This window comes from Symphalangus syndactylus, chromosome 4 (genome assembly GCF_028878055.3).
Source record: "Symphalangus syndactylus isolate Jambi chromosome 4, NHGRI_mSymSyn1-v2.1_pri, whole genome shotgun sequence".
NCBI classification, from domain to species: Eukaryota; Metazoa; Chordata; class Mammalia; order Primates; family Hylobatidae; genus Symphalangus; species Symphalangus syndactylus.
In genome coordinates, this window is record NC_072426.2 from 126,077,246 (window position 1) to 126,095,983 (window position 18,738).

Below are 18,738 nucleotides of genomic sequence, written 5' to 3' on the forward strand. Positions count from 1 at the left end.
TTGATCTCAGGTTCAAATGGGAAGCCAGGCAGGCAACATGAAACTCACAGGCCTTAATTTACTCATTGTCCTACTTTATCCTGAACCAAACCTTTCACTAGTAGTTAAGTGGCCATTGGAAGTGAAATGATGTCCCAAATTCAACATAAGACTTGCTCTTGATGAAGTAGAAGGAAGCAAAAACATTGTTGAAACAGTAGGGATTTGCAAGGCAAGAACAATGAAAATAACGACACATTAAATTGAAAAACAGGCAAACTAAAGTTGTGTTTTGAAAAGACAAGCAATATCTAGTTCTAACTTTGTAATGATTGTGTACATAGAAGAGAAATCAGGAGCAAGATATGCAGCAGTGATTGTCATCTGAGGAAAAGTTAATTTCTAAAATTTTGTTCAAAAAATTGCTTATATGTCTTCTAAACTATAAGAGTGCGCAGTAACAACTTTGAATTTAAATCTGTGGGCATTTTAAATTCTTATTTATAATAGCTTTGTCTTTTTTTTTTTAATTAATTTTACTTTTTTTGAGACAGGGTCTCACTCAGTCACCAAGGCTGGAATGCAGTAGCACAATCACTGCTCACTGCAGCCTCAACTTCCTGGGCTCAAGCAATCCTCCCACCTCAGTCTCCCAAGTAGCTGGGACAACAGGCAAGTGCCACTGCACCTGGCTAATTTTCTTATTTTCTGTAGACATGGGGTCTCCCTATGTTGCCCAGGCTGGTCTTGAACTCTTGAGCTCAAGTGATTCTCCTGCCTTGGCCTCCCAAAGTGCTGGAATTACAGATGTGAGCCACCATGCCTGGCCCTGTCTTATTATATTATCTTTAGATACATTATGCCTCAGAAATATTTACGGATCATGGAATGGATCATGTCATATAGGAGAAAAAAAAGAGGGTGCTTTCAGTACTTTGGAAATATTCAACTTATTTTAAATATTTTCAAAGGAACTACACTGGAACCTCTGTGATTGGTACAGAATTACCAAATCTCATGGTGTCCCAGCATTTCACTAGTAACAGTGTTCTCAGAAGAGATTTTATGAATAGTGCTACACAAAAAAAGAAAAAAATTATTGAGGAAACAACATATGCCAAGTACTATAGTTAAAGGTGGAACTCCTAAGAGCTCCATTAGACCCATGATTGTACCAAATTACAATTTTAAATCAAATCATTAATAAAATGCTTTCAAGTAATCCTTATTTCACTCTGAAAGAAACTTTAATTTTAATACATTTTAAGGCTTACTATTACCAACTCTTAAAAGCAGAATAAATCAACAGTTGAAAAATAAAAATGCTTCCTATAGATATTTCCTTCCAAATGTGTCATCTGTTGGCAGACTAATAATTCATAGTAAAAATAATCTGTATGTTTTACATTTTTATAAAATATTTTTCAAAGGGGATACCAAATTGAGTGTAATAAGTTAAATAAGCAAACTAAAATTTAACAATGGAAAAGTCTCACAAATTATTGTTACAATATTCTACTATACAAAGACTACTTTATAGATGGAAATCAATTAATTTCATACAATATTTTAAAACATTCTATAGATAAAACTTCCTTAAACAGAATTTTAATCCAAAGTGTTACCCATCAAATTTGGGGGAAAAAAGGATTACATACATCAAAATATGCTAAAAGGACATTTAGTTTTACCTGAAAATAAAATTCAGTAAAATCCAAAAAATAATTAAATATTATAGATTAAAAGCTTGAGCTGTTAAAATTAGAAAAATATGTAGGCATAACTATTAAACTACAAATATCACAAGAATTTAATAAATGTTTCAATAATATATTTTTCTATTAAACACAAATATACATATAAATATTCAGGAAGAATCCATAGCTTCTAGTTACAGATGACAAACCTGATAGGGTCGAGGCCGGGCGCGGTGGCTCACGCCTGTAATCCCAGCACTTTGGGAGGCCGAGGAGGGCAGATCACGAGGTCAGGAGATCGAGACCATCCTGGCTAACACAGTGAAACCCCGTCTCTACTAAAGATACAAAAAATTAGCCGGGCGTGATGGCGGGCGCCTGTAGTTCCAGCTACTCGGATAGGCTGAGGCAGGAGAATGGCGTGAACCCGGGAGGCGGAGCTTGCAGTGAGCCGAGATTGCGCCACTGCACTCCAGCCTGGGTGACAGAGCGAGACTCCGTCTCAAAAAAAAAAAAAAAAAAACCTGATAGGGTCACAGCTTTTCATTTGACCTGATATACAAATAACTTGAAAGTAGTAAGACTCATATTTTTAATCATTTTGGTGTATAGTTAGGTCAGATTTTATTTTCAGCAGTTTTCCATAATTTCTTATTAGAAGGTCAGCTAGTTATGTGAAAAATAATTTAAAATTACTTTATATTTGATATTTAAAGTCTAGTTAGAATACATATGCCATATATATATATCTTTATAAAAATAAACTATTGCTAGATTTTTTTCTTAGATTAGGTAGATAAATTAAAATATTCTAGAACATAATCTGAACTTAAAAAACAAAATAGAAATCACCAATTCGATCTGTAAATATAGCAGAAGAGTTCCTTTTATGTTTGACATATTGACCATATGTGTTTAGTATAGCCCTTTGAAATACACTTTTTACACCCTAAAACCTTGTTAAATAGAAATTTGTATTTTTTATTTAATCATTATTTACTAGGGAGTTTTGCTATTCAAACCAAAGGTTTTTGCAATTAAACCAAGGATTACTAGTTTTTCATTTTTTATGTTTAAGTGGTGTGGTATAACTCCTTTACATACCTTATATAATAAAAGGTATCAGGAAAAGCTATTACTCTTTAGATGTACAATACATAGTTACTTAGGTGATAAAGAGTTAATAAAATTTTCAAGGTCTGCTAAAGAATTTTGAAGTCCGTCATTCATATCTTGACTTCTAAGAAATTTTTTCAGAGTATCTAAAGCAGTTATTGCCTCAGATTTTGATGGTAAAGGGAGTGCAGTTCCTGGAGATCCATCATCATCCTCTTCATCAGAAGTGTAAAATCCAGTTTCATCCGATCTACTTTCTTTGGTGCATACGGAATCACCATTTGGTGCTGCTTCACATGTCTCCAAATCGTCATCCAGGGCAGCATATTCTTCTAAAGATAAACCTTCAGGAAATTCTACTCCTGCCCCCAGAGCATCAGCAACCAAATCCAGACCAGTATCCTTCTCTGCATTTGTTATGTCACTTTCTCCCTTTTGAGATTTGAATCCTGCCTCTTCATAGCTTTTAACAATAGTCTCTGGGGTTACAGCCCTCCAGCAAAGATGCAATGTATCAACTGCATCTAGTAGTGAAAATGTAAATTCTTTGCTACCTTCAACAGAGCTTAAAAATTTCTTGATAAGACAGTGTCGATATTTGATTTTAAGGCTTTTAATAATGCCTTGTTTCATAGCTATACATTTGGAAGATAAACATGACGGAAAGAATGCTAACTCAATTGATTTTAGGTTCTTTACCTCTGGATGTGCTGGAAAAGACTCAACAAAAATCACCACTCTTCGTTGCTGGGCTTGAAATTTCTCATCAAGCTTTCGCATCCATTGTTCAAATACATCTGAGGTCATCCATGCCATTCTGTTAGCTTCATAACACACAGGCAATGATTTTAAACCTTTGAAACAATGTGGATTTCTCTTTTTTCCAATGACAAGCAAAGGAAGTTTCTCTGAGCCATCCATGTTTGTGCCAACCACCAGAGTTATTCTGTCTTTGCATAACTTTCCAATTGAACATGTTTCGCCTTTAAATGCAAATGTATTGGTAGGTAACATTCGATAGAGCAGCCCAGTCTCTTTTATATTAAAAATATTTTTGGGATGATAATCATTTAAATAATAAGGAAGTACATTCTGGTACCAGACAGTCGAAGGGTCTACTGATACACCTGTAGCTTCTACAGGTTGAGCTCTGAATACTAAACCATACCTGGATTTAAAACGATCCAGCCAACCATTACTGCACTTAAAATCATTATGGCCCAGTTTCTGGGCAAAATCATTAGCTTTTAGACGTAACATCGGACCATTGACTGGTACATTTAGACACTGAGCAATTCGATACCACCTCATTAATGCCTCTTCCAGATCTGTGTAAAAAGCAGTTCTCAGTCTTTTTCTCTTTGGATCAAATCTTAGAGATTCAAAGGCTTCTAGAACTTTGTCTTTATTCTTCATAATAGAAGACAATGAATTTTTCTTTATTCCATATTCAGCAGCAATCTCTGCTTTTTTCTTGCCACTTTCCACTGCATTTATGATGTCAATCTTTTCCTCAATGGATAGGCTTTTCTTTTTCTTCACTGTTACAGGCAGAGTTGAGGCATCCACAGAAGCTTCTGCCATCTCAGCCAGTGCTTATGTAGAGATTACTCTTCTTATTTCCTGGTGACTGTTTCTTTAATTAAATTTGTTTTCCAAATTAGATTGCTGCTTTCTATCCTACTTAATATCCTAAAAGTTGGCAAGTGTCTAATAGTCTTATTTTGTAGGAACTTGATGACAAAATATGCTTTTTCAAAGATCTGAAGAAGAAAAATGTTATACGCAACTAGAATATTTTAGAAGAGAAACTTCCTTCTAAGAACCTTGTATAGCTCAGTTTATAGCTTATTCAGAGTTGTAGAAGTCAAGCTAAAATAGAAATCTCATTATATCAAACCTGTCCAGTCCTGCTGATGTATTTTTGGAACTTCAATCCTTTAAGATGATCCATTTTATCCCTGCACACATTCAACCTCCTATTAATTCTCCATAGAAGGCCTCAGAGATAAGAAGAAAAAACGTTCAAAAGTTTTCATGCAACTATTACCCATTAATTGTCAAGTTTGTTCATGGTAAAGAAGAAAATGGTAGAATCCTTCTAGAACTTGCCAGTATATCTTCTTCTGTTGTTTGAAAATGTAAAAAAAAAAAAAAAAACAATTTTAGCAATATGTCAATTGAATATTAAAATAATGCTTATACCCAACTATTATGCTCTTAATAATGAAAATAATAGAAGCATCGTTCTGAAAATACAATAAAGTTTCCAAGAGAAATGCTTACCTCCCAAGGGCCTCTCTGTAAAAGCTCTCTAGTTCTGTTCTACAGATTAGAATTCTCACTTGCCTTTGAATGCATTATAATATATAGTTCTGAAATAAACCAGATAAATTTAATCTATTTTGAAAATGTGGGCTTACCAAAATTAAAGAACTAAAAATGATGCTGGATAGATGCTTGGTGGCTATTTTTCACATGAGGTCACAGACTGCACCCTCTAACTTCTCCAAAAGAAAACATAGACAGACAGTAGTCACAAGGTTCAACTTTTAATAGCGCATGGGAGACAGTGTCTCTTTTATAGGAGTCTGACAGAAAATGCTTCGCTAAAAAATCAAGTGACAGTTCTATTTAAAAAAAATCTAAATCCCATTCGACCTAAAAGCTTAAAAACCCAATACCTTTTTATTTTTATTATTTAAAATTTTTCTCTTCTCTTTCTTTTAAACCCTTATCCTGTTAGTAGGCTAAGAACTCAGTAACTTTTGTATTAATTTGACACATTAGCTGAATGTACAGAGGCCAGAAATACTGGACAAAAGGCATAGAAACAAACAATTAGGAGAGTATAATGCAGGAAAAGATGTAGACTACGAATAGGAAGGATAGTGACCACAAGTCTTAACGTCTCAGGTCCTCTACTTTCTATCTGTAAAAAAAAAAAAGGTGCCAGGCAGTTCTGAATTGAGAAGTGACTCTGCTATTTAGTACTCATGTGATCCCAGGTCATTTACTTAACCATTTGAAGCTTCAGCTTTGTTATCTGTAAAATGGGAGTAACTACAGCACCTACCTCATTATTGTGCATTCAAAAAGATTCAATGAAAGAGTATAAAGCACTTAGTACAGTATATAGTACTTTAAGAAAGTGCTCAACAAATGGGTGGTGATGATCTCATCATCATTATCTCTCTCATGTCTTTTGGCTGTGTGAATCTACAATTTGGAAAACTTTATAAAATCGTACTTGCAAACAGAAGCAAGAATCCCACCTTAAATCTATACTCAAAGTAAGGCTTTTCTTTTTTTTTTTCTTTTCTTTTTTTTTTTTTTTTTTTGAGATGGAGTCTCACTCTGTCGCCAGGCTGGAATACAGTGGCGCAATCTCGGCTCACTGCAACCTCTGCCTCCCGGGTTCATGAGATCTCCTGCCTCAGCCTCCCGAGTAGCTGGGACTACAGGCACATGCCACCACGTTCAGCTAATTTTTGCATTTTTAGTAGAGACGGGATTTCAACATGTTGGCCAGGATGGTCTCAATCTCTTGACCTCGTGATCTGCCTGCCTCAGCTGCCTCCAGCCTCCCAAAGTGCTAGGATTACAGGCGTGAGCCACTGTGCCCGGCCTAAAGTAGGGCTTTTCTTAAGCCATGAGAACAGTCACATGGCCCCAGATAGGCTCACCTATACTTTCCCAAGTCAGCACCTCCCTTATCAGAATCTATGGGGCAGCCAAGATAATAACAAGCTAATCTGATGAGCAGTGTTACTTCTGTGTGAGTGTGGGCACTCCATTCTTCTTGCTGGGCTTCCTGGTTTCCCAGGTGACGCACAACTTTTTGCACAAAATCTTTTGACAAAACTTTTGCCAAAATTCTTCTGCCCTTGTTGTCCAACTCAAACGAGGAATTTTTATCACAGGAATTACAACCACTAAAGGAATTCTTTTTTTTAAAAAAAAATGTCATTTCGAAAAAAGTCTTATGGACAAAAAACCAAACACCGCATGTTCTCACTCATAGGTGGGAATTGAACAATGAGAACTCATGGACACAGGAAGGGGAACATCACGCTCCGGGGACTGTTGTGGGGTGGGGGGAGGGGGGAGGGACAGCATTAGGAGATACACCTAATGCTAAATGGCGAATTAATGGGTGCAGGAAATCAACATGGCACATGGATACATATGTAACAAACCTGCACATTGTGCACATGTACCCTAAAACCCTAAAGTATAATAAAAATAAAAAAAAAAAAATAAAAAAAAAAAAAAAAAAAAAAAAAAAATAATGATAGCCCAGAGTTTTAGTTTTTAAATGGTTTTACTACCTGCATTCCAAATAACTAAGGAGGAAGGTAAAACTGGATTTCATTGGTCCCACAGTTATAATGTGGTTAAGAGCAGTCCAGAATCCAGGCTTTTAAATGTCAAGTCAGCATTCTTTTCACTATATTACAGTATCTTTGAATCACACTGGTGGGGCCTCCTGTGACCATAGTTACAGATTCTATGCTCCCAGCACCAACCTAAGCCAGCAATTCCAATGCCTTAAAAAAACAAAAAGCAACATTAGGCCTCCATGGAAGAATAGGCCATTCTGAATTCTGTGAACACAAATAGCAACTCTATCTGTCAGGGAGGACTAACCTAAGTAATAAGATTTGACCATACAACTAACATTGAAAAATCTTGCTTGCATATGGGATCTCTTCTTACATTTTCCTACAATGTCCTGTAAATGTGCAATTATTTCAAAATAAAAATAAAATTCTTGCTCTTATTAGGAAGATACAAACCTTCAGAAATTGACATAGCAAAAACCAATTTTTCAAAGACAAAACCAACCAAATTTACTAAGAGAAAGAGAATCTCCCAACTTCTTCCTTCGTTCCTTCCTTTTTTCCTTCCTCTTTTCCTTCCTTCCCTCCTTTTTTCTTTCCTTCCTTCCTCCTTCCCCCAATCCCTCCCTCTCTTCCTCCCTCCCTTCCTTCCTCTCTCCCTTCTGCCTTATCTCATTTATCAGAAATAAAATCTATCATGTCAAACAACAAGGATTATAGAAAAGTAACTTGAATTTCTTCTTTTCCCATCCTGGTTAAAGCGATATAATATATACTATCAGAGATTGCTCATTATCTTGAGAAAATTGAAAATGTGGTAACTTTATTTAGGAAGATTAGGTTTTTCTCCTGAGTTAACATTAGTCAAAGCTACAATTTTCCACGATAAGATACAATACATCTTTATTCCTAAAAACAATCACATTTCTAATGCCAAACAGACAAATTAGACTTTTTCCCTAGAAAAGAATAAGGCATCAATACTACTTGATCAATGATGCTGACATTCTCCAAATTCCAACAGTATAACATCTGGGATATTCTTTTGCAAGGAGTAATGGCAGCAACTAATATTTCTCAGAATAGTCATCCTCTCAAGCTCATTAATCATTCTCCCTCTTGAAAATATTATAGCAGAGAAATGCTATTCTACATGTTAGGGAATATTTTCTCTATGTCAACGGTTAAGCTAATCAGAAAATACGAATATGAAAATCATCAGAAAAGACTCATCAAATTAATTTCAAATAAAGAAAACAACGGTCAATCCTACTATTAATAAGAAAAACATAAACCTTCTTTTTAAAAAAAACATACATTTTTGTTTTTGCCTATCAGAATGTCAGTATCTAGTGCTTGCTGGGGTGAGGTAACAGGTTGTTAGGAGGCACATAAATTGTTACAATATGCTTATGGAGGGCAAATTTGCAATATGATATACAAACCTTAAAACTGTATATAACGTTTTATCTAGCAAGTCTATATCAAGGATTTTTTTTTTTTTAAGACGGAGTCTTGCTTTGTCGCCCAGGCTGGAGTGCAGTGGTGCAATCTCAGCTAACTGCAACCTCTGCCTCCTGGGTTCAAGCGATTCTCCTGCCTCAGCCTCTCAAGTAGCTGTGACTACAGGCATGTGCCACCACGCCCGGCTAATTTTTTGTATTTTTAGTAGAGACGAGAATTCACCGTGTTAGCCAGGATGGTCTCCATCTTCTGACTTCGTGATCCATTCTCCTTGGCCTCCCAAAGTGCTGGGATTACAGGCGTGAGCCACCATGCCCGGCCTATATCAAGGATTTTATCCTGAAAGAATAATTTTAGATGTAAAAATAATTTCTTACAAATGTATTAGTTTTCTACTGCTAATGCAACAAATTACTATATACTCAATGCCTTAAAACAACACCCGTTTATTATCTCACAGTTCTGTAGATCTTAAGTCCAGGTGGGCTCAACTGGGTCCTCTGTTTAGGGTCTCACAAGGCAGAAATCAAGATGTTGGTCAGAAGCTAGGCTCTTATCTGGAGGCTCTGGGGAAGAATTTGCTTCTAAGTGCAATCAGATTGTTTGCAGAATTCAGTTCCTCGCTGTTGTAGGACTATGGTCCCTAGTTTTTTCTGTTGGCTGTTGGCAGGGACTACTCTCAGCTTCTAGAGGCTTCCCTCAGGTGCTTGTCTGTGGCCCTCTTCATTTCAGCAATGGAGAACATTCCTCCTGTAGAATCTCTTTCACACTTTGCATCTCTCTGACTTCCTCTACTGCCACAAGCAGGAGAAAACTCTCTGTTCTTAAAGTGCTCACTTGATTAGGTTAGGTCTATCTAGAATATCGCCCTTTTGATTAATTCAGAGTCAATTGATTAGCAACCTTAATTACATCTCCAAAATTCCCTTGCAAGTAACATAACATAATCATGGAAGTAATATCCCATCATGTTCACAGGGAGAGGGAATTACACAAGGTAAGTGTCACTGGAGTTCATCTTAGAATTCTACCTACTACACAGGACTATTCCCTGCATTGCTATATAATTACAGACAAAACTGAAAATATGCAACAAAAAGGATTCATTCAATAAATTAAATATTTACATGCTGAAATACTATTGTGCCACACAAAGAGAATATTTAACGATATGAAAAAAATTCCATGATATATTAAGTGAAAAAAGTAAAATATAAAATTATACGTCAACAAATACAACATACACTAAAAATTACATCAGAGCAGAGGTTCATGGCTATTCCTACACAGCTCACTTCCAGCAAACTATAGGGTGTCAATAACAATTTGTTAAGTAAATGAGGAAATATTTATCTACATAGATATAAAGAAAAAAAAATACATTGACCAAAATGTTGAATGTTCTCTCTAGGTAAATGAATTATAAATAAGTTCAATTTTTTCCTCTTTATAGTTAAAAACATTTTTACAGCTCTAATGTTCTACCTTTTTTTTTCTTCCACAACAGTCATCTTAGAATAATGTTCTACTTTTGCACCAAGTTATTAAAAAAAAAATCAGTATCAGAAAACATAAAGCTGGCATTCTTCCCATTCAGAATCTCCAGGGGTAATGAGGCACTCTCCTTTTATCAGTAGTTTATACCCCCCTGCAGAGAATCAACTACTTTCCAAACTTAAGAAAGCACTTACTCATTGTCTTCTACAGATAGATATCAACTATATCCACTTAATCCTGCTTGTACCATTACCCTAAGTAGCAGGAGTTGCTGGTATTCTTGAACTTGCCTGGTATGTAGCAGACAACATATTTCCATAACTCAACTAGAGTTGGCCAATTTCCTGGTGCTATAAGAGAATCAAATAAGTCCAAAGTTCAGTTTCCCCAAAAGCATCTTATTTATAATGGAAAACATGCAGAACAGTAGTATAAAGCAGACTGAAATGGGAGCTCAAATCAAAGGCTGTAAGATCCAAAAAGACAGAAAAGTGAATTCTCATAGGGAGGATAAATAATGGGTTCATGACAGAAGTAGCATCTGAACTCAGCTGTAAAGCATGGATAGGTACATCACAGGTAAGCAAAAATAGGAAAACATTTCTGCTGATAAGAATAGAGAATAAAGCATGGAGGAGGGAAATATGCAGTTTGAAGCATATTAAACAGTTCTTTGCAACTAAAGTTTCATACCTATGTCTATACTGGTATTTATACCTATCTCTATTAGTTGGCTAACTCAGCACTTTTCCTTCAGGTATATAAAAGAGAGTGCTCATTTGCAAGGTTGAGGCCAGATCTTGGTAAGCCTTTAATGCCAGGATAAAGAATTAGACTTCATTGAGTATGCCACAAATGCCATTCAGGGCTACTAGAATTCCCCACAAGCCCAATGAATAAATAGCACATGATTTTTCAAAAGCCAAATAAACAGCTAATAGCAGTACAAAGTTAAATGAGTAGATAATCTCCATGTCATAAGTATATATGGAAGGCAGCTATTCCCTTTTTTCTTATCTCTCCAAAAATAAATGACAATTCAGAGAAAAGTAGTAATCTTCTACTCTAAACAAAATGAGCAGGCAGGGTCCCCCAAGTTTTGGGGCAAAGGAGGAAAGGAAGAAAAGAAGGCAGAGAAGAAGGGAGGGAGGGAGGGAGGGAGGGAGGAAGGAAGGAAAAAAGGAAGGAAGGAAGGAGGGGAGAAAGGAAAAAAGGAAGGAAGGGAGGGAGGGAAGGAGGAAAGAAAAAGCGGAAGAAGGAAGGAAGAAGGGAGGGAGACAAGAAGGAAAGGAGGAAAGAAAAAGAGGAAGGAAGGGAAAAAAGGAAGAGAGGGAGAGAGGGAAGAGAAAACAAGTCTCCTCTAAGCAGGGCCAGGCTTAAAATAATGTTTTTCAGTTAGTACCAAAAATATTCCCCAATCCAAAGAACGCTTGTTGCTGCTTCCATTGTCTCAAAGGATGTATAGAATTCCACTATTTTCCATCACCAGCTGAAGTAGTTTCTAGTGTTTTCTTGGAGCCAGACTACATTCTAATTTCCTTCAGGGCAGTGGAAATCATGGAAAGATTAATCCTGTGTATATATAGCCTTGCACAGCTTAATACTGTGGATGAGGATTAATCATACACAGTACCAGAATTCACTGAAGAGTATCTAACTTGGTTAGCATCTTCACCAAGCAGAAGTTAGCATTAGTTCCAAGTCTATCTGAATCTCCATCAAAACCATCAGCAGCTGCCAAGGAAACTATGAACAAACTAAAGCAAGTCTTCACCTTTCCAAAACAAGAGACACTTCTGAGTCTAACAGTCTAATAGTTAGACTAACTTTAGTCAAGCTAAGCATCTGCAAACTCAAGAGACAGCTAGCAGGAATCCTTAAGACAACAGCCAGCCAAAACAATTCAGTATTCATTGTCCACATCATTCAAGCACCGCTGAGTCCTACCCTACACTTCCTCCAAGTCACTCTTCTGAAACCCTAGGAACAACACTTGTACTTAGCTGCAAGTTCTGTACTCGCTCAGTTCCTACACAATTACAGCAGTAATTAATTTAGATTGGGATTATTTTCTTATAATTGAGAAGACTAATGGTCTCCAAACCAACAAGATGGCTTTGCACAGAAAAACCCACAGTAAGCTATAAGAATTGAAATTACAGTTTGAGTGGGTTGGCATATATATTTGCTCCTTTCTTTTGTTTAAGACAGAACCACTTAAGATGAGAGATTTGTGTTTTGGAATTTCAGTACTATTTTTGTAAGAGGTGGTATCCTAGAGAGCTCAATCAATATTGTTATACGTTGGAAACATTTATGGTGCCATAGCTATTTACTATTCACAGATCTGGGGAAGATACCTGCCAGGGATATTTCACCACACTGAAACTCCCTGGAAATCTGCAGAGGTAGAGCTCTGCCTTTGGGCATTAGTCATTAAAAATATCTTGTCAGCTACTGTGACAAGTAAAGGCAGCTGAGAAGTACGGTCTAAAGAATGGTAAATCTCGCCATGTGCACAGTTACCCTTCGCATTTCTACAAGCGAAATGGGAGTAAAAATGAGCATTCAAAGCTGTCAAAGGAAAAGCAGTCCAGCAGTTCGAAGGGATATTCTGTGATGGACCAACTGTATAGTACAGTGTGTAAATGAACTTCAGGTCTATCTAGCGCCACGGCGGAGCCACACTTTCCCACCATTGAGCGCGGGGCATGGGGAGAGTAGTGCAGGTTGGGGCCCCGTTTAGGAAACTACGAAGGGCTCTGAGAGAGCGAATTGTTCAGCAGTTTCCGTGACAGGACAATGATCTATTTAAGAAGTAATGGGGCAAGCAAAGAAAGCAGAGCTCGGTCATCCGGAAAAAGAAAGAGAAGCCGGAAAGAAAAGTATCAGGGAATCTACTGTGAGAGAGCGAGCAAAGCAAAAAGCGATCACAGATCCAGAGCAAGTAAGGGCTCAGGGATGCCGGGTCCGGGGGTCTAGCCTTTCTGAAGGGAGGGGGCTCCCCAGGCACGGGGGCAGCGCGAGGGAGCGCCCGCATTCCGTCTGCTGCCATATCTTCGCATTCTCCCCACCACCCCCACCTTCCCCGCGGGACTGGAATAACCTTCTTCGTGCTCTCCGGTGGCTGAGAAAGCAGCTTTCGCTCTTCTGTGGTAGCGTGGCAGTGAGCTACATCCACCTCCACCCTCCCGGCACCAGCTCACGGTCTGTTGGGGGGACTCCTAACGTGTGAGGCTAGGATGTGTGAATGAAAAAGAGGGAGGCGGAGGCCTCCTGGAGACCTTCGACCTCTCAAGACCAGGCAGGGGCGCCCTTCCACAAGCTCCCAGCTCTAGTCGGTGCCTCCGGCCCCGCGCGCACATCCTTCTACTATTAGGTCGCTGCCAGAAAATTACCCGGGCAACGACACCGCCGGAGTCCCGGATGTGGTTGCTAGAGCAGCAGAGGGAGGGGCGTAACCCGCCTCCCGGAGAAGGGCGGGGAGATCCTCGTGGGAGGTGCGCTGGCACCACCGAGACGTGGCCGGGCAAGGCCGGATTGAGGCAGAGAGAGGCCGTACAGGGCCAGGGACAACGCTACTTCCGGTCTCCTCACTTCCGGCTTCGCTGCTCTTGGTGCTGGTTCTGGAGGCCGGGTTGAGAGGTTGCCGGTCCGACTGTCCTCGGCGGTTGGTCAGTGTGAATTTGTGACAGCTGCAGTTGCTCCCCGCCCCCGAGCTGCCGAGGTGCGTGGGGGAAGGGGAAGAAGGAAAAGGTCCGTGTCGCGTTTCCGCTCACTTCTTGCCAGGGTTGAGGCGATTCCAGAGAGCGGCGGAAGGGATAAGCGTCGACTTAGAAGCTACCGAGTTCCCCTAAGACAGGTGAGGGCGGAGCTGGCTCGCCTGGGAAAAGGCGGGGGAAAGATGGTTTGAGGTGGCTGGTGGGGCGGGCACGTTGCCTCCGGGTTCACCGTTCCGGACTTTCACAGGGCACGCCTCTCCTTAATCTGTGCCATATCTGCCCAAGTGTTATGCCTTTGGTTTCTTCTGTCCTTCATTCCTCTATCCCTCAGAGTGTGCCCCCGAAACAGTCGAGTGAAGGTGTAGAACCGGCCCTTGCAGGGAGGCACCCTCTCGGCTTTGCATACATTGGGTGGGAAAAGGGCTTGCAGGATCCAGAATCCGGACCTTTCTTGACAAAGTGTCGGAGTCGGCCACCTTCAGGCTTGGTGTCCAACCCTCGTTTCTCCCCTCCTCTCCCTGCATCCCCAACTTCCTCTCTCCCGCAGTGAGAGGAAGGGAGATAGTGATAGTCCCTCTGAGAGGTTCATCTAGCAGTGTGCAGGGAGGAGTCTTGCCTGTGAAATGTCCCAAGCCTGACTGTGCGTCTGAGGACGTTCAAGGAATGCTGGAGTTTTGGAAAGGGAGTTGTGCGATTGTCTTCTGCTCCGTTCCTGTTTGCCAAGTTACTACTGTTTACGTGTCTAGGAAACGGAAATAATTTTTTAAAAACAGTTTTTAGACGCTAGACGTTTTTCCCTTTTACTTTATTTTGTTATTACTTCCTTTGTTTTGTTCTTACCTTCCTCTTGAGCCCTTTGATTTCAAAAAGTTTACACTTTATACTTCCTGCAGATCCTTTAGCCACTTTTAGGATTTCTGTCCCCCGCCGGTACCCTCTTTTCTCCTAAAGTATAAATTTCATCTAACTCTATTCTTATTTGATAAGGAAAAGCCGGAAGAGATCCAGAACTTCTCATAAACTTTTGCTTTCATACTTTCACCTGTAAGGGTGTGTTCATGTTTGCCATTTAATTAACTTAATTGGCATAGAAATGTGCACCAGAAATGGTTACCTTAAGTCAGCCGTCTGTTAAGGCTTCAGGAATTGGCCTTTTCTTTTTTCTTTTCTCTTTTTTTTTTCTTTTTGAGACAGTCTCACTCTGTCGCCCAGGCTGGAGTACATTGGCGAGATCTCGGCTCACCGCAACGTCCATCTCCCAGGCTCAAGCGATTCTCCTGTCTCAGCCTTCCCAGTAGCTGGGATTACAGGTAGGCGCCACTACCGCCTGGCTAATTTTTGTATTTTTAGTAGAGACGGGGTTTCGCTGTGTTGGCCAGGCTGGTCTCAAACTCCTGACCTCAAATGATCCGCCCTCCTCGGCCTCCCAAGTGTTGGGATTACAGGCGTGAGCCACCGCGCCAGGCCGAATTGGCCATTTCATTGCTGTTCTCTGAGAGCGGCTACAGATGACTGTATTTTCCTACTGTCTTAATTCTACTTTTCTTTCGTTTGTCCTGTGGTGTTTTTTGTTTTGTTTTCCTTGCTTAGCATGACCCACGTCTTCTCCCAACTACCAAGTCTAACACACTTTTATCTGAGAAAACAGAGAAGATTTCTAATGTATTTTCTGGATTAAATCCCTGCCTCAGTTACTTTAGTTTCTTTTCAAATTGATAAACTGGTTTTCCTTGGATTATGATTTGCCTTAATCCTGGATGATGACTTGGGGTTCATGGCCTAAGGGTCAACAACTTTCAGGGGTCTTCTTCATTTCCACCCCTGAAATTATATGCAGTTTTGTTTGAGTGAATTTTTTTCCCCCTGGGAAAGTGTCCATTCTTTTTATCAAATTCTCAAAGGAGATATACAGCCTTTTGATAGATTAAAACCACCACTTAGGCAGTGTCTTGTTGAAGTTAGTGAAAACAGGTTTTGTGTGTGTGTGTGTGTGTGTGTGTGTGTTTTCCACGTAGGCAGTATCTCGTTGAAGTTAGCAAAAACAGGTGTGTGTGTGTGTTTTTTCCCAAACTGTGCAAAGGAGATATATAGCCTCTTGATAGATTAAAACCACCACTTAGGCAGCGTCTTGTTGAAGTTAGTGAAAACAGGTAGGGGTGTGTGTGTGTGTGTGTGTGTGTGTTTTCCCAAACTGTAAATTGTTTGCTTTGGGACCAAGGAAAGGAGAATACAGGGATTCTTCAAGTTTGATATTGAAATCTCTACTTTAAAACGTGTTTCTAAATTCCTTCCTAGACTTACAGAAGGAAATGAGGCTGCCCACTTTATTTCCTGATTTGTGGTTTTGAGGTTTCTTTTTAGGGATAGCTGTTTGTGGTCAATGCTCTGGAGATCCAGTGGATTTACAAACTGATGCGCCTATCTTTAATATGTATTAAATATCACCAACCAACTAGGCACAGTTCAGAGTAAAAAATTTAAATTCTAGTTGTATTTTGCTTTCATTTGCTTAATTTTTTTTTTGCTTGAGGCATGTACCTTAGGACTTGATTTGGCTTTGCTAGGAAGAACAAACAAGGTCTTTCAGTGGTGTGGTCCTTTGGAATGTTGTTGCTTATCTTGACATCCACTTTCCCTCCATTCTGTATGAGATATTTTAATGATTGTTTCTCTCTTGTGAATATGTTAGTATCCTTCCAAGCTTAACGTAAGTTTTAGAATACATATTTGAACTTACTGATTTGGTTGTGAATTATTTGTTGATGGAGGGTTGCAGTTCTAAAGGTCTGATACTTTTTTTTTAGAACGTTAACTTGAAGAGACCTATACAGCTCATCATAGTCTGTCTTGAGTAACCAGTTTCTTCTGCTCACAAAATGAAATAAGTTTTCCTCTGTCTAGCAACCTCACTTCGGGGAGCAGTCAACATAAGTTTATAGAGAATAGCTTATGCTAGGCTGGACATGGTGCCTCACGCCTGTAATCCCAACACTTTGGGAGGCTGTGGCAGGTGGATCACTTGATGTCAGGAGTTCAAAACCAGCCTGGCCAACATGGTGAAACCCCATCTCTACTAAAAATACAAAAATTAGCCCGATGTGGTGGTGCATGCCTGTAGTCCCAGCTACTTGGGAGGCTGAGGCAGGAGAATCACTTGAACCCAGGAGGTGGAGGCTGCAGTAAGCCAAGATCCCGCCACTTCACTCCAGCCTGGGCAACAGAGTGACACTTCATCTCAAAAACAACAACAACAACAATAACAACAACAGACTAGCTTATGCTAAATTAGTTTCCTTTTAAGGTAATGACAAATTCGGAAGATAGTTTGTATCTAACACTGTAACAATTACATTTATTTGCTTACCATGTGCATTGAGCTAAGTGCTTTATGTTATCTGATAACCTTATAAAGTGGCTAAAGTCCTCATTTCAATAGGTGAAGAAAGTAAAGCTGAATGATTAGCTGAAGCTAAAGTAGTCTGCTCAGAATTGCACTGGTGGAGCCAGGATTTGAACCTAGGTTGTCTGACTCCAGACTACTACTGTAGACAACTTCTACGATGCATCCATTATGTCCTTCTTGAAATAAGTTGGAGATATATCACCTGATTTTCTATCAGGTGTTAAGAAAAGGTCATTTCCTTTCTTAATCTTCAGTGGATGAACATCTGGTTGAATATCATACTGAGAAGTTTGACAAAAAGAAGTGAATTTGGAGGAGGCAGTTGGTAGGGGTTTCCTATGGGGATGGGTATACGACTCTGGTGTGTGTGTGTGTGTGTGTGTGTGTGTGTATTAGAACACACACACCTACTTGAAATAAAGAATTGTGTTATAAATTCTTGAAGATTCAAATAATAAGCAGATGGTATGTGTGTATATGAGGAGGGGAAAATGTGAAAATGAAGATTGTAAGTAATAAACTGGGCATTGTAAGAGTCTGGAAGTATAAATAAATTTTAGAATAATAAATTTGGGATGGAGGAAAGAATAAATTCAGAATGGAAGAAGGAGTAAATTAAACAGGAAACTTTAATATGGTTATGGATTAAAAACTAAAATATTTGTACAGAATGGAAAGTGAGTTGTTCCACTTAATATGGAAGTCGATGACTTAGGTCCATGACAGTCTAAAAGTCAGATATGTAGCACTACTTCTGGATGTATGAAAAAGACTATTGGTCTGAAAATAATTTTGTTTTCCTTGATCTCTACTAGCTTTTGGCAGTCATGGAAGCCACTGAATGGCTCTTGCAGATTAACAGATATCCTTTATGAGACAAAAGTATTTATTTTCTTTTTCTTTTTCCTTTATTCCTATTCTCCTCTTTCTCCCATCTCTCATTACATTCTCCTCCATTCCATCTAAGCCTTTGTCTTAGGATGGGCATAGGCAGGTGTTGCTTAAACCTTTAGTTGTTCCTGAAAAAGGAATATAAAGTCTCTTTATGAAATACACTTTTTTCCCTTAATGAACATACTTATTTAAGTGAATGCTGTTCTTCAGCATAGGCAATCTGCTTTGAAATCTACTTCTAGTATGACTGTCAGTTCAGATTGAGACATACAAAAATGAAGTTCTTGCCTGGCTTTGTCAGTTCATGACCTCAGTCACCAGAATCTGAATAACTTTGGGTATTTGGAAAAAATCAGATCCTCTCTTGAAAGACAAAGATTTGGGGATCTGAAGGTAGTTGCAAAACAGGCAGTTGCTCAAATCTTTTGTGAAAATATGGCAGTGTCCTTGCCATGTTTTCACCTAAGATAAGAGTTTATATTTTATTTTTGTATATCTGTGATAGCATTGGACTGGCAGCTCCTTCATGTTCAAGCTTGAGCCTCATTGGTCCCTGGGGAACAGTGACTTACGGCCTTTGAAACAGGATCATAAAAGCAGCAGAGTTAGTGGTAAGCCCTAAA

At 39.1% G+C, this 18,738-nt stretch overlaps 2 protein-coding genes across 12 annotated transcripts in view; one reads left to right on the forward strand and one right to left on the reverse strand.

Moving 5' to 3' along the window:
• Positions 1–1,204: 1,204 nt before the first annotated feature.
• On the reverse strand, positions 1,205–13,509 carry TIGD4 (tigger transposable element derived 4). 4 transcript variants are annotated; one of them, XM_063638280.1, is made up of 3 exons: positions 13,203–13,509; positions 8,822–8,938; positions 1,205–4,918 (listed from the first exon to the last, which is right to left on the reverse strand). In XM_063638280.1, the coding sequence occupies exon 3, from the start codon at positions 4,374–4,376 to the stop codon at positions 2,838–2,840; it is 1,539 nt and encodes a 512-aa protein (XP_063494350.1). In that variant the 5' UTR covers positions 4,377–4,918; positions 8,822–8,938; positions 13,203–13,509; the 3' UTR covers positions 1,205–2,837. The 4 variants fall into 4 exon arrangements, with proteins under 4 accessions (XP_063494350.1, XP_055132118.1, XP_055132119.1 ...); XM_055276143.2 differs by lacking the exon at positions 8,822–8,938 and adding an exon at positions 5,079–5,167 and having other exon boundaries at positions 13,203–13,285; XM_055276144.2 differs by lacking the exon at positions 8,822–8,938 and having other exon boundaries at positions 13,203–13,449.
• A 46-nt stretch (positions 13,510–13,555) lies between these two features.
• Positions 13,556–18,738, forward strand: part of ARFIP1 (ADP ribosylation factor interacting protein 1) — a 131,430-nt gene continuing 126,247 nt past the window's right edge. The window contains exons 1-2 of one of the 8 annotated variants that reach the window (XM_063638283.1): positions 13,697–13,823; positions 15,031–15,128. The gene's annotated coding sequence lies outside the window, so the exon portion shown is untranslated. Of the gene's footprint in view, positions 13,959–15,030; positions 15,129–18,738 lie in introns of all 8 variants that reach the window. The other 7 variants (XM_055276151.2, XM_055276148.2, XM_063638282.1 and 4 more) reach the window with 7 other exon arrangements.

What these genes read in the sequence shown, in the direction of transcription:
- TIGD4 (XM_063638280.1), bottom strand. Translation starts at nt 4,376, where the DNA reads ATGGCAGAAGCTTCTGTGGATGCCTCAACTCTGCCTGTAACAGTGAAG.